This window comes from Heloderma suspectum, chromosome 3, assembly GCF_057233095.1.
Source record: "Heloderma suspectum isolate Gila_16-S chromosome 3, 16-S_ref, whole genome shotgun sequence".
Classification (NCBI taxonomy): Eukaryota; Metazoa; Chordata; class Lepidosauria; order Squamata; family Helodermatidae; genus Heloderma; species Heloderma suspectum.
In genome coordinates, this window is record NC_139460.1 from 35080897 (window position 1) to 35092950 (window position 12054).

At 47.6% G+C, this 12054-nt stretch overlaps 1 protein-coding gene across 1 annotated transcript in view; it reads right to left on the reverse strand.

Annotated features, from left to right (window-relative positions):
* The window catches only part of ATP8A2 (ATPase phospholipid transporting 8A2), a 519580-nt gene that overhangs the window by 45348 nt on the left and 462178 nt on the right, over positions 1-12054 (reverse strand). The window contains exon 35 of the mRNA XM_084845428.1: positions 449-537. Within this exon, the coding sequence (XP_084701554.1) occupies positions 449-537 (89 nt within the window). The remainder of the gene's footprint in view (positions 1-448; positions 538-12054) is intronic.

A 12054-nucleotide genomic window follows, 5' to 3' on the forward strand; every position in this document is an offset into this window, starting at 1 on the left:
TCCTCTAGTGAAAACACACATACAAAATTAGAAGCAAACAAGGCTTTTCATTTGGGATTTCATATGAATCATTTTGTTGTCCAATCAGTAAACATTCATCATCATTATTAAGCATCATTCTAGATGGAGTGTGACATTTATAGCCATATTAATAGCAGTGTTTTCTGCAGCAGAGTTTTTACAGTGCTCCGAGAGTGGAATTGTGTGTTGGCTAGGAAAAGAAATGGCTACATATATACTGAGAAGCTTTTACCAACCAGATAAAGAGCCATTGTATTGCTTGTGATAATGGACAGCTTGCACCAGCGCATTAACTCATCTGCAGTAATTTATCACTGAGATTAACGTCACTGGCTGTTTGACTAAAGCAGAGTGTTTTGTTCTTTATTGTAAAATAAATATTATTTTCTACAAGAGGTATAATTAACGTTGCATTTGTCTAACTTACGCTCTCCACGCCACATCTTTAACAAGGCACGCTGTGGGCACCAGCAATAAACCGAGCCAGAAGTATCCACATCTCAACACCATTCCTGCCTGTAAAGATGCAGCAATAAATATGACATTAAACATATTACAGTATGTAATAGTGGGGTTGGCTGAAATGAAAGGGTAGAATAAAAATATTGCTAAAAAAAACCCCAGAATATAAATACAGAAAAGCAACATGTTACATATTGATCTAGTGATTTTATTTCAAAGAATTCCCACTTTGTTTATTAAAGCTGCAAACCTCTGATCCCTAGGAGGGCGGCCCAGATTCCCTATTTTGAAGGCATCCTCTATTTGAAGGGCTGCCCAGTCCAAGCCTGGATAAAGAACCATCAGAAGGGAGAGCTGGGCCTTGAAGGTGCCCATCCACAGCACCTGGGCAGCAGACTGAGCAAGTTCCCCAATGGGGTGAAATGTACTGTATGTCTATTGAAATAATAATAATTACTTCTAAATTTGCTTCCATACATCTGAATCAGCATATGCAAATTTTATACTAATTGGTGTCCCCTTTTGCCCTTTTTGTTTTGGTGATGCATGTCCTGTTCCTCCAAGATGCCGAAGTGGCCACCCTAGGGGCAGGGGCCAGGGGATATTTCACATCTCACCCTCCGAGGGTGGAGAGAGACATCTGCCCTTGGGGTGCAGATCTGACTGCTCAATCCTCCTTCGTGAGGCCGCAGAAAGGCCTGAAGTCAGTGCTTCCCCAATGCTGGAATGTTGATGTCGGAGAGCGCAAAAAGGAGGTGTTCTGGGAGAGGTGATGGATCCATGGGGCCTACAGCCCTCCCATGCCCCTGGAACAGGAAAGAACTATGCTAGCCCTGGAACTGGCTCATTTACCTCCCATTGGCCCTCTCCCTTGTTCTTACCAGCCTAAATACCCTTTGCAGCAGGCAGGTGAGAAGGGCCTCTGGTGATAACCTCAGAGTGCAGGCAGGTTTGTTCGAGAGAAGGCCCAAGTAACTTGGGCCCAAATCATTTCAGGTTTTAAAAGCTAAAACCCTTTAGGACACAATCCTATGCATGTTTAGACAGAAAAAAGTCCTGTAACTACCGGCATTCCACAGCCAGCCAAGGACTACACCCTTAATCTTTAAAGGGTTTTAATTTTTAAAGCAGAGCTTTGAATAAGACCATTTGTCCATCTCTGGATCTCCCCAATGCCACCAATAGGATTGCTCTGCCAATGTATATCCCATCCTCCAGCTCAACGGACCTTCAGGGCGATTTATGGTAATTACAAAACAGAAGAATGGCTGCACACAGAAATGTCTCAGGATGCCCCCATCTGGTAGCGCTGGGGCTCCTAGAGCTACCAACCAAAAGGCCAAAGAGCACCTATTCCATGTTTTACTCCTTAACAGAGGGTTTTTTTTCTGGTTAAAACAAAATGGAAAAAGTGGGGGGGAAAACATGAGAGAAAGGTATTTGCAAACAGAAAATATTGATGTAAATTCTGGGCGATTGCAGGATATAAGCCTCATCTGGAAGCACCTCCAGGAAGCACCTGGAAGCACCTCCATCATAGTACAACATCACTTGTCTCCATGAATCTCGCCACCATAACTGTGGTGAGTACCTTGGGATTGTTCAGTGACATTGTGTGGTTAATGACACTATAGAGTAAAAACTTTGGTTTTAAAACTTTACGGCAGCCTTTCCCAACCTGGCGCCCTCCAGATGTGTTGGACTGGAACTCCCATCATGCCACAGCCAGCATCCAAACATCTGGAAGGCACCATGTTGGGAAGTCTGCTTTAGGAGGAAAATCGCACCTATGCTTGGTCACAGCAGTCGCTTGCTAGTACTTCAGAGAGATTTCCATCACACACTGCTTCCAAGAGATACTTCTTTGTCCAGCAAACTTGCACAGTAGTTTCTTTGCTCTCTCAGTGAAGTATGTTACGTTGAGTTAACTCTACTAATCGAATGGACAGCTGATGAGTCTGGATGATATGGTGGAGCACAGGTTGAATAAGTCAGGATAGATTATAAATGCATCCCTGGGTTACTGTGACGGATGCGTCTTATGGTATGACAGATCTGGATGTTTTGCCAGTGGCTGCTTTACAACTCAACTGTATTTAGCGACAAAGATGGCATAACAGCACAAGTGCTAGACAGGTGCTTTCCAATGCATTTATCAGCTCTTTGATGCTAAATCCTTCATGATGTTGCTGGAATGGCAGAAGAGCAGTAAATCTTCTACAGCAACTGAAGACAAGATGCAATGCATGTGAAGACATTTACGGATACTTTGGGGCCTACTGGAGCAAGAAGTAAACAAATTCTAAGCTTGGAATCAATTTCAACAGTGTGGCTCAGGTGGCATAAATTCAGCCCCAAACCATACACATGTTCTACAGGCCAGTCTCTGAAAGTAGCTACTGCCAGGGCTGGCCCTACCATTAGGCAGAGTGAGATGAGTGCTGCAGGTGGCAGATGCTTGAGGGCAGTGGTGGTAGCTCCCTGGCAGTCCCTCATGAACACTCCAGCTATTCCCCCTGTTGAAGGACAGAGCTCTGTATGCCGTACCACCTGTCCAGGGGCCCCTAAATAGCCTTCCACCGCAGGGGTGGTGGAAGACCCTATCCCACTGCCAATATTGAAGTAAGACTCAGCTGCCACTCTGGTGAACTTATGTACATGGACTGAGGAGAGGGACGCCATCTTGTCCTTCACCTCAGGCAGCAAAACATCTTGAGCCAGCCCTGGCTTACCGCTCAATAAACACAGGGAAACAACATGAATGGGTGTGTTAGATTTGTTTCTAGAAAAATAACGAACAATTGATGGTTCACACCTATCAATCACAATTGCATAACAGTTCCATATTTACAGAAGAGGGTGCTGCTTTTGTGAAAGAACCAAGCCTGATTTCCACCACGCACTGGCCATGGGCAAAGCACTCACCCATGTAAGAGCTTCAAGCAGTCTAACTGAAATGCTCTTATCACATCTGTCAAACATGAGTAATGTCTGCAGAAGATGTGCCACTGGAAGATGTGCTAACACATATGGGATGGAATGTTTGACCAGAGCATTCAATCAGGACAGCGGCTGCATGCTTACAGAGATAAGTGCTTTGCTTGTGGCCAGTGTCATGGATACATCTGGTCTCAGTGATGGACTGAGTTTTAGTGATTTATTTGTAGTGTAGGACACGACTAAATTATTCCCTAGTTCATTTGTGCCCCTGGCATGTTTGCAGTGCCGGCTCCAGGTTTTTGAAGGCCTGTGGGCAAGACACCCTCAATGGCCCCCTCTCTCTGTGAGCCCACCTTCTCACTGTGCCATGGTCACCAGCTGCTCTGGCTCCCCATCCTCTTTCTCATCATTGCTCCCACTTGTCTGCTTGAGAGGCAGAGAGCCAGTGAGCAAGTAGGCCATGGCATCTCCTGCTGCTCCTTCTCACCACCACTGTTGTCTGGGCCAGAGAAAGAGGCAGGTGAACAAGCCGAGTGCAATGGCGAAGAGGAGGAGCAACTCCAGGGGGCTCTTGTCAGTGGGCCCCAGCTGGGGTGTGGGCCCTTGGCAGGTGCCCAACCATACCCTTAGCACTGGCCCTGCATGTATGCTCTGCTGGCTGCTGCCCATTTAGGAACAAAGGAAGCTGCCTTATACTAGGTCAAACCATTGGTCCATCTAGCTCAGTACTGTCGACACTGACTGGCAGCAGCTCTCCAGATTTTCAGACAGGTGTCTTCTCCAGCCCTACCTGGAATTGCCACTGGGGTTGAACCTGGGACTGTAAAGCAGGAGTGGGTGGGCTTCTGGCTTGTAGGATCTATTTTGTTTTTGTTTTACTACAACCCCAAGATCTACCAAGCAGAGGTTGGTGCAAAAGGAGGTTGGGAGAGCCAGGGCCTGAAGGAGAGGCCACCACCATCACGGGGGAAGAGGCGAGCCTGCTGCTGCTGGGCCTGCTGCTGCTGCTGCTGCCGCCGCCGCTGCTGCCGCCGCCGCCGCTGCCACCACCACCAGGCCTTCCCTGGAGACTTCTGCCTGGCAGACCGCCAGTCCCTGCAGGACCAGGCCCCCAGGTACCGAGCCAGCTGTGCTGCTCCACCTGCCCTCCCTGGAGGGGCTACATAAGCTGGCTGGCTGAGGTGGCCTGGGAGAGCTAGGGCCTGCAGGAGAGGCCACCACCATCACCGGGGAAGAGGCGCACCTGCTGCTGCTGGGCCTGCGGCGGCGGCGGCGGCTGCTGCCGCCGCTGCTGCTGCTGCCGCCGCCACCACCACCACCACCTGGCCTTCCCTGTGGACTCCGGCCTGGCATTATTTTTAAGGGGATTTTTAATTGTTTTGTGTGTGTGTGTGTGTGTGTTTTCTTTTTCTTGGGGGATTTTGTTGTGGTTTTAGGGGTGGGTAGCCTGCCTGATAGGCGGGAGCGAGGGGGCATGTGTCCACCTGATGGAGGCAGTGGGGAGAGTGTTGGGGGCCAGAAGATACTGAGGCTGGGCGGCAGGCGCTGGCGGAGCGCTAGGGGCAGGCCATGCCAGGTAAGGGGAACAAGGGAGAGATGTGTAGTATCTGTCCCCTGCTCTGGGCCTGTCCAGAGCCAAAGGATGGCTGGGGGAGGCGTGACCCCATCTTCTGGCCTTCGTTTGCTGCTCTGCAATGCCAGGTCTGTTACCCAGAAAACCTCCCTCATCCATGACATGATCCTGGATGAGGGTGCAGACCTGGCATGTATTACGGAGACCTGGCTGGCCGAGGCTGCTGCTCCAACCCTTGCAGCCATGTGTCCAGCTGGATTTTCGTATGCACAGCAGACGAGGGCTGGGGATCGGGGAGGGGGAGTGGCTGTTATCTACTGGGAGTCCTTGGTCTTCACCAGACCCCCTCTCGGGGAGACCAAGGTTGCTGAGTGCATGTACTGGAGGTTGGGCCCGAAGGGCAGTCTGGGGATTCTGCTCGTGTACTGTCCACCCCGCTGCACGACTGACTCCCTGGCCGAGGTGCTTGAGGTGGTCTCTGATGTGCGTGTGCAGTCCCCTAACTTACTGGTGTTGGGGGACTTCAACGTACATTCAGAGGCCATCCTTACAGGAGCACCTCGGGACTTCATGGAGACCATGGCCTCCTGGGAGCTGCACCATATTCTAACTGGGCCCACCCATGTAGCCGGTCATGCACTAGACCTTGTGTTTGTTTCTGGAGAAGCAGGGAGTGATCTGGAAGTCGGGGGTATATCCACCCCCCCCCTTGTCATGGTCAGATCACTATCTGGTGACGTTGGACTTCTCAGTTCCACAACCCCTCCGCAGGGGTGGAGGACCCATTAAAATGGTCCGCCCCAGGCGTCTTATGGATCCAAATGGATTCCTGAACGCGCTTGGGGATTCTCTGGGGCATGCCAACAGCCACTCGGTCGAGACCCTGGTGGGTGGCTGGAATGCCGCAATCACTGGGGCATTAGATCAGGTGGCTCCGAAACGCCCTCTCCCCCTGAACAGGGCTCGGACTGCACCATGGTTCAATCCGCAGTTACGAGCTCTGAAACAGGAGGTGAGACGGCTAGAGCGCCGGTGGCGGAAGTCTCGCTCCAAAGACGATCAGACACGGGCTAGAGCTGTATCTTCAGCCTATCATGTGGCGGTGAAGGCAGCAAAAAAGGAATATTATGCTGCCTCCATCGCGTCTGCAGAGTGCTGTCCCAGGAGGCTGTTCCAAGTCATCCGGAGCCTGGTCGGTCCTGTGGCTCCGGAACCACTGGAGCATTCTAAGGCCTCCTGTGAGGCCTTGGCAAGGCACTTTGCAGATAAAATTGATCAGATTAGGTGTGCTACTCTGCACGCTGTGGATACAGTTAGTGAGCAAGAGGTGGCCTGTGGCAAACCGGTTTTGTGGGATCGGTTCCAGCTTCTTCCTCCTGATGAAGTGGACAAGGTGCTTTCATCGGTACGGCCGACCACCTGCTTACTTGATCCTTGCCCATCTTGGCTCATTATGAGCTGCAGAGAGAGACTGGGTGAGGGGATCAAGGCGGTGGTGAACGCCTCCCTTGAGGAGGGAGTGATGCCATCAGCCCTCAAGGAGGCAGTGATAAGACCGCTCTTAAAGAAGCCCTCCTTGGATCCTCAAGTTTTGAACAACTTTCGCCCAGTCTCAAATCTGCCATTTTTGGGCAAGGTGATTGAGCGGGGGGTGGCGGTGCAGTTGAAGGCACACTTGGAAGAAACTGATTATCTAGACCCATTTCAGTCGGGCTTCAGGCCTGGGCATGGGACAGAAACGGCCTTGGTCGCCTTGGTAGATGATATGAGGAGGGCTCTGGATAGGGGTGAATGCTCCTTCCTTGTTCTCCTTGACCTCTCAGCGGCTTTCGATACCGTTGACCACGGTATCCTCCTGGACCGCCTGGAGGGGTTGGGCATTGGGGACACTGTATTGCGGTGGTTCCGGTCCTTCCTCTCCGGCAGGTACCAGAAGGTAGCACTGGGAGAGGAAGTTTCAGACCCGTGGCCACTTACTTGTGGGGTGCCACAGGGTTCCATCCTCTCCCCGATGCTATTTAACATCTATGTGAAGCCGCTGGGGGCTATCATCAGGAGGTTTGGGGTGCAGTGTCATCAATATGCAGATGACATGCAGCTCTACCTCTCGTTTAAATCTTCACCAAGGTTGGCCGTAGAATCCCTGTCCAAATGTCTGGAGACGGTGAGTGGCTGGATGGGGAGGAATAGGCTGAAGCTGAATCCTGACAAGACCGAGGTACTTTTGGTGGGAGACAAGAGGAGGCTGGGGGATGTTGACCTGGTGTTGAATGGGGTACGGCTACCCTTGAAAGACCAGGTCCGCAGCCTGGGGGTCATTTTGGACTCTCAGCTGTCCATGGAGGCTCAGGTGTCAGCTGTGAGCCAGACAGCGCTGTAACAACTCCATCTCATACGGCGGCTGCGCCCCTTCCTTCCTGACCATCTGCTCCCATCGGTAGTACATGCCCTGGTCTCCTCTCGTTTAGACTACTGTAATGCGCTCTACGTGGGGTTACCCTTGAAGACGGTTTGGAAACTGCAGCTGGTACAGAACGCGGCGGCTCGCCTGATTAAAGGCAGCCGCCGGCGATATCACATCACTCCAGTGCTGAAGGAGTTGCACTGGTTACCAGTTGTTTTCCGGGCCAAATTCAAGGTGTTGGTTTTGACCTTTAAAACCCTATATGGTTCCGGCCCAGCCTATCTTAAGGAGCGCCTCCAGCAGCACCAGACAGGCCGCTTAACAAGATCAGCCTCGGATGGCCTTCTCTCTGTCCCATCAGCCAGGACAGCTAGACTGGTGGGGACGAGGGAGAGGGCCTTTTCTGTGGTGGCCCCCATTCTGTGGAACTCCCTCCCTAGGGAACTCCGTCATGCCCCCTCTTTAATGAGCTTCCGTCGTGCATTAAAAACGCTGTTGTTCAGGCAGGCGTTTGGGGTGGGTTAGGGTATTTTAGAAAATGTTTTTATTGTAGAATTTTATTGTTTTAAACTGTTTTTATTGTGTGTTGTACATCGCCCAGAGTGGCTGGGTGACCAGCCAGATGGGCGATTAATAAATTTAATAATAATAAAAATAAAAAAGACATACGATCAGAATTAAAGAATTCTGATCTCAGGAATTTGGTTTGAGTACCAGAACTCACAATCCTTCTACACAAAAATCCACTCCTACTGACCACAAGCTTTCTTCACTTCTGCAGTATAATTTAGGACACTGGGGGTTGGGGAGTTGTTTTGTTGCTGCTCTTGCTAAACAACTGGGAGTCAGAAATCCTTGCTGATCTACTGCAAATCACCCAGAGATCTACCAGTATACATCCAGATCTACCTTCTGCTCATCCCTGCTATAATGTGTTTGCTCTACCAGGCTTATACACATACATCAGTATGGAAACAGGTCGCATCCATGTGATCCATTCATGGCTTGTTTGTAGCAGATGAGTCATGTCAGTATGGCTTACTTGCATACAAATACACATGAAAGATTTGGTTTACACACTAAGGATGCAATCCTATGCAAGTTTAGGCAGAAAAAAAGACCTACAACTCCCAGCATGCCCCAGCCAGCTATGCTCGAAATGAGAAAGCTAGAAACTCACATTTTATAATGGAAAAAGTGGTTATACTGCACCAGCACCTACAACTAGGGATTTGGAATAGTGTCAAATATCTTGAAAGGGTGCATTACTGAAAACACAGCCTGTTTTTTTAACATTGCAAAATAGAAACCACAGAATATGCATTAGAAAACACTTTGTCAATTCTTAACCAGCAATGGATTTTATAAAATCGCTGCAGGCAAAAGCTGAAGTAGCTTCATAGGACCAGGTTGTCCTCACCAAGCTAGGCAGAAGATGAGAAGTCCTGAAAAGAGCATTGCTGAATCTCAAACAAAGATGTGTCATTCCTTAAAAGGTTCCTCACAGGCTTTTAGTTTCATTCTGTTACCAATGGTCACATTGTCAGGACATCTGTTTTTACATATTAATGCACAGGAAGAACAAGCTTGCTATAAAACTCACCCATGAGGGACATAAAGTTATATCTCAAGATTTTCTTTTCTTTTGTTTTCTTCTTTGGATTTTGGCAGTTATAAAGAAAGCCTTATAGGAGACAAAATCCAATAGGGATTCATTTTATATCCCTTTCTAGCCCTTTCAGTTATCCCAAAGACCTCTTTCCTGCACAGGTGTGGATTATAGTTCCCATTTTAAAAGCTGAAGAGGAAGCATGGAGAATAACCCAACTTCAGGTTTCCCAACCAATGGGGATAAACTTACAATTGGGTCACTTTTCTGGTGGTTCATAACAATAAGACCTACAGAGCCTTTAAGAAGTCACAGCATGCCTGTGAAAATTTTGTACTCTTTTGCTTGTGTGTCATAGGTTTGTAAAGTACATGATGCACTGTAATTAATTTTTAAAACACACACACAGTATCAGTTTCACAGAGAATTGCAACAGTGATCAGATCTGAAAATTGGAAAACGATATAGGAATTGATATATAAAGGTTGATCCAAAGATACCGTTTTGCATACCGAAGGCATCTTCCCCTCCTGGAAGCAATGTGTGAGAAAAAAAGTAAAACTAGCAATACATGAGAAATGTAAAATTAATCTGAAGATCTGCTTGCATAAGTGGAAACACGAGAACAACTATAGCATTTACCTCTAATAGGAATGAATGAAGTGCTCGGGTAACTTCTTGTCTGGATTACTGCAATGCGTTATATGTGGGGATGCCTTTGAAAACGGTCCAGAAACTTCAGCTTGTCCAAAACAGGGCAGTAAGATTCTTAAGAGGGATTGGTCGATATGCACATATTATGCCAGTGCTTTGTGATCTGCCCGGGCTTTCAGACTGTTTCAAGGCCCAATTCAAAGTGCTGGTATTAAACGTCAAAGCCCTTAACAGCTTGGGGACAGGTTACCTGAAGGGTCGTCAGAGTCGTCTCCTTCAATATATACCTGTCCAGACCCTAAGATCATTGTCAGAGGCCCTCCTCCAGATGCCCCACCAAATGAGGTGAGGCAGGTAGATTTAAAGAAAAGGCCTTTTCAGTGGTGACACTCCGGTTGTGGAAAGCTCTCTCAAGAGAGGCTTGCCTGGCACCCATGTTATGGCCCTTTTGGAGCCAAGTGAAAACCTTCTTATTCTCCCAGGCATTTTAGTTCTTTGGCTTTGTTGTTTTTAGATTTGTAATTAGTATTTTTAAATCTTCACATTGCTGATGATCTTATAATTTAATTTTAACTTATATCTCATGCTGTATTTTATGGTTTTAATTGTTGTGAGCTGCCCAGAGAGTCTCAGCTGTTGGGTGGTATATAAATATAATAAATAAACAAATAAATAAATAAATAAAGTAATCTTCCACAAGCATTTGCACAACATGCTTGTGACTATTTTCCTTCCAGTCATAGTTCTTTGATTTCTACCCCATGTTTCTGTAATTAAGTGTTTTTAAGTTTGATATTGAGGAAACCCAGTACAAGTTATAAGCTATATAGACAGCATTTGACTCTATCAACACACAATATGCTATACCATACAAATGTATTTAAATGTTGGAAATATCATGCTGTTTACACTCGTGGTGTATGATTTGCTTGTTTGTTTCATTTATGAGTCACCCTATAGCCAAAGCTCTCAAGGTGACATACATGATAAAACGACACAATAAGAGCAAAGAAAACCAATCTAGGACACTTAAAACACACAAGAATCAATAAAACAACACATTCAAGCATGAAAGAAGATAAATATCAACACAGCAAAAGAGAGGGCAATTTTTTAAATGTAGTTTTAAAACTATTCAAAAGGTCTGTGAGAATAAAAAGGTCTTTACCTAGCACTGAAAAGTCCACGTCAATGCCAGGCAGACCTCTCTAGGGAGGGCACTTCACAATCTGGGGGCCACCACAGAAAAGGCCCCCAGATCAAAAGTAGCTCACAAGTAGCTACCCACCAAATCTCAGTATGCGGGGATACTTGGAGCAGAGTATGATCTCAGAACACAGGATTATGATATCAGAACACGGGCAGAAACGTATGGGTAGAGGCTGTCCTTCAGCTACTGTGGCCCCAAGCCATCACACGCTTTATAAGTTAAAACGAGCACTTTGAACTGAACCCAGAAATGAACCAGAAGCCGGTGGAAATGATACAACACTGGCATAATATGTTCATAACAGTCGGTTCTAGTTACTACTCTTGCCACCATATTCTGTTCTAACGGAAGCTAGTATAGAGTAGTACAGAATGTTAGTAAAAAGTGTCTTCAAAGGCAGCCCTGCATGCAATGCATTACAAAAGGAACATGCGCTTTTCAGGTTTTTAACGAAGAGTCATGCCACACCAGTGGGAGGTTATACATACATATACTGGGGAAACTGGGAATCAAATAACAGACTAAGGGAGCAATCCGATGCATGTTTAGACAAGAAAAATTCCTACAATTCCCAACATACCCCAGCCAGCTATGAACGGTGGGGCATGCTGGGAGTTGTAGGACTTTTTCATAGAATCATAGAATAGTAGGGTTGGAAGGGGCCTACAAGACCATCGAGTCCAACCCCCTGCTCAATGCAGGAATCCAAGTCAGAGCATCCCCGACAGATGGCTGTCCAGCCTCATCTTGAATGCCTCCAGTGTGGGAGAGCCCACCACCTCCCTAGGTAATTGGTTCCATTGTCGTATTGCTCTAACAGTCAGGATGTTTTTCCTGATGTTCAGCTGGAATCTGGCTTCCTGTAACTTGAGCCCGTTATTCCGTGTCCTGTACTCTGGCATGATCGAGAAGAGATCCTGGCCTTCCTCTCTGTGACAGCCTTTCAAGTACTTGAAGAGGGCTATCATATCTCCCCTCAGTCTTCTCTTCTCAAGGCTAAACATGCCCAGTTCTTTCAGTCTCTCCTCATAGGGCTTTGTTTCCAGTCCCCTGATCATCTTTGTTGCCCTCCTCTGAACCCTCTCCAGTTTGTCTGCATCCTTCTTAAAGTGTGGTGCCCAGAACTGGACACAGTACTCCGGATGAGGCCTAACCAGTGCTGAGTAGAGGGGAACTAGTAC